The 3,734-nt window shown below is 27.3% G+C and overlaps 1 protein-coding gene across 1 annotated transcript in view; it reads right to left on the reverse strand.

Annotated features, from left to right (window-relative positions):
* Phum_PHUM187510 (uncharacterized protein) overlaps positions 1-3,174 on the reverse strand; it is a gene marked incomplete at both ends in the record, with an annotated part of 19,462 nt that extends 16,288 nt beyond the window's left edge. The window contains one exon of the mRNA XM_002425209.1: positions 3,002-3,174. Within this exon, the coding sequence (XP_002425254.1) occupies positions 3,002-3,174 (173 nt within the window). The remainder of the gene's footprint in view (positions 1-3,001) is intronic.
* Between the last annotated feature and the right edge of the window lie 560 nt (positions 3,175-3,734).

The raw sequence follows: 3,734 nt of genomic DNA on the forward strand, positions 1-3,734 counted from the left end.
ATAATTATTAATTTGTTGTTGTTTTTCAAGTTTTTTTTGTTTCTTTTCGGGAAAACCTTTTTTTTTTTTCTTCTTCCCTTTCTTCTTTCTTTAAACGACTTATAAAAAAGGTTTTGGTGTGTTTTCATAAGTGAAAAATTTTTGTAATTAAAATTTAAAATGATATCAAACTGGGAATCATACAAAAAAAACGATGATGATGATGATGACGAGCTTATTTTTGAACGTATTAAAAACATGCGAACAAAAGGGAAAGAGTTAAAGATTATTTATTATTAACACAAAAAAAAATATAATAATAATAATAATTAAAAAGTTAGAGAGAGGATGTGAAAGCTTTTCTCTCTCTCTCTCTCTCTCTCTTATTTATACATGTAAAAATGCACGCACGCACGTACGCACACACACGGAGAGAGAGAGAGAGAGAGAGAGAGACGCTCGCTTTCTCGATGCATAAATAAATTTACCTATCAAAATTTTCCTTTTTTCCTTTTTTTTTTTTTTCATTTCATCGGTAAAAGCATTAAAAGGAAAATACTAAAAGCTTTGTCACCACCATTCCAAAGGAAAAAGGCTCCTCCTCCTCCTACTCCTCCTACTCCACCTCCACCTCCTCTTTAATTAAATTTAAAATTTCATTCATTCATTCATTCACTCTTGAAATTTAATGAACAAAACTTTTATCGAAACCTTTTTAAATAATTTCCTTTTCTTTTCTTTTTTTTTTTTTTATTAATTTTAACGCGAATATAAAGAATAAAAAAAAAAAAAGGAAAAAAAAATGGCGGTTGTTTTGTAATAATAATAATAATAATAATAATAATAAATGAAATTAAACTAAGGATTTAATATTATGATCGATTACCATATCAAACCTCCATAAATTTTACTTTTTTCTTAAAAGAATTCTGATGACGAAACAAACAAACAAACAAATGAAATTTTGTTACGAATAGTAGTAGTAGTAGTAGTAGTAGCAGTAGTATTAGTAGTAGTTGTAGTTGTTGTAGTATAATTAAGAGAAACTTAAATATTTAAGAGAACTGATTTCACAACACCTAAAAGTATAAATTACAAAAGAAACAATATAATATTCAAAAACTTTCGGCGAAGGCTTAATATATACTGATAAGAAATAATTTCAACGGGAACCATTGAAAATTGATAGAGATTTTATTAAATACATAATAATAATAATAATAATTTTCTTTTATGTTTAACGTTTTCATTCGTGAGAGAGAGAGAGGGAACGTTTTGGAAATTTTCTTGTTATTTTCGCACCGTTAACAATCGATTTAATTTTTTTTTCTTTTTCTTTTTCTTTTCTTTTTTTTTTCGACGTAAATTTTACGTAAAAATTATTTATTAACGCTTCATGATTTTAGATTTTTTATATATAAACATAAACGACAAAAATTTTATGTCGTATAAAATGCAAATAAATTGAAATTGAAATTTTAAAAAATTTTATATAAATAAATAAAATTCAAAATGTCGGAAAGAAAGAAACACAATTGTTTATTTTTGTTTGTTTTTTTTTTTTTTTACGTTTTGTGGAAAGGAAGTGGGAGTTTCCCCCCTCCCCACCCCCTCGTTTTATCGATCGATTTTTTGTGATAGTAAATGTTTGTTTTAATGTTTCTTTTTTTTTTTTTTTTGAAAAGAAAATCAAAATGTTTATATATAAACACAAAAAAAGAATAAGTAACATTATCCGAAAGAAATTTGACTGACGACTCGTTTTTTTTTTTTTTTTGTTTTTGTCGAAGATTAAAAATATTATAAAAGAGTAAAATATAAAAAGGAAAGAGGGAAAATTGTCGCCAACGAGAGAGAGAAATGAAAATTGAGTCCGTTGAAGATAATCTTAAGAGATATCAAAAAATTTTCGTTGAAAGCGATGGAAAAAAAAAAAGATGATAATGCAGGGAAAAATGTCGAGGTTTATTAAGGGTAGTAAATTAAGGGTGTGATAGTGGTGGCAGCTCTGATTTTTATTAAAATTTACGCATCGAAAAATGCGCTCGAGCAATTTAAATCCCAAAACTCGAAAAAAAAAATAGAAAAGTAGGATGGATGGGAGGGAGGAAGGACGGAAGGTGAGGAGGGAGAGAGGGAGGTAGGGAGGAAGGGCGGAAGGTGAGGAGGGAGAGAGGGAGGTAGGGAGGAAGGGCGGAAGGGAGGAAGGGAAAAAAAGGTTTAAACCATTTTTATTTTTCCTTTTTTTTTTTTTTTTAATTTAATTTTTTTTTTTTTTTGTTCTGTTCCATTCTGTTCTGTTCTGTTTTTTTTTTTTTGAATGACACCTTTAAATTTATTTTGTGGAATTGTAAAAAGAACAAGAAAGACAAATGGCTTTAAATGGATTTTTGTTCCCGGAAACGACAACAAAAAAAGGGAATGGAAAGGAAAAAAGGAAAAAAAAAACGATGGAAACCTTGATTCGAAGCCAAAGATTAATTAATGGATTTTTTTTTTTTTTACCTTTTTTTACATTTTTTTTTTTTTTAAATCGGTCGGAAAATTTATTTTTATTTATTTATTTCTATTGACTTATTTAAATTCCGCCATTTTTATTTTTATTTTTTTTGTTATAAATAAAAGTCAAATTTGTTTAAACAATTAAAAAAAAAAATTTTTTTTTACTCTTCGTCGAATATAAATAATTTAATAAAAATCAAAAATTTAAAAAAAAAAAAAAAAACGTGGGAACGAAATTTTAATTAAATTCAAAGTTTTTAGTTTGTTTGCTCTCGATTGTTGTTCCTGTTGTTGTTGTTGTTGTTTGTTTGTTTGTTTGTTTTCGTATTATAATTATTTAATAAACCACAAAAAAAAAAAGTTCATTTTTGGAAAAATTTTTTAAAATTTTCACTTCGTGGAGTGTGTATGCGGGGTAGGGGGAATAGGAAAGAAGACCAAAATTATTTGATTCGGGGTTTGATTTGGTGTGGGGGTGCGGGGGCGCGGGGAAATGAAAATTAATTAAAAAATAACTTACCTGGCCATTAACATTATTCTGTGAGCGTAAACAGGAACTTCTTCTCTTCCCAAAAGGAAAACAATATCCGCCGATTCGTGATCTTCCGCTAAACGTTGTAAATCTTCCAAAAGCTGGGAAACTCCCGTTAAATTTTTATCCGGAAAAAGAGAAGCGGCAACTCTGGTACCCATTTTTCCGTACCTGTAATATTTATGCGACACTTAAATTAATTTTCACTATTATTATTATTATTATTATTATTATTACTATTATTATTGTTGTCGTTTTTTTTTTTTTTTTAATTTTTTTTTTCATCAGCCTTTTCGCTTTTTTATTTTTTAATTCATTATTTTCCTTTCCTTTTCCTCTCACTCTCTCTCTCTCTCTCTTCCTCTTCCTCTCTCTCTCTCTCTCTCTCTCTCTCTCTCTCTCTCTTATTGCCTCTTTTTTATTACTACGAAAAAGAAAAAAACAATTTTTTTGAATACGTTTCATTCTTTTTTTTTTTCCTTTTTTTAGTTTATTTTAAATTATCGCACGAAACGACTTTTTTTTTTAAAAAAAAATTACCGTGGCAGCAGATTTGAATACTTTTTTTTTTTTTTTTTTAATAAAAATGTTAAAAGTAATTTTTAAAAGTGTTAAATAAAATGTTTGCTCATTATTGTGTGTGTGTGAGTGCGTGTGCATGTTATAACTTTTAAAAAAAAAAAGTTTTTCTTTTGTTTTCAAATTTTTTTTTTTTTGTTAC

Source organism: Pediculus humanus, genomic scaffold, assembly GCF_000006295.1.
Source record: "Pediculus humanus corporis 1103172107538 genomic scaffold, whole genome shotgun sequence".
In the NCBI taxonomy this organism is placed as follows: Eukaryota; Metazoa; Arthropoda; class Insecta; order Psocodea; family Pediculidae; genus Pediculus; species Pediculus humanus.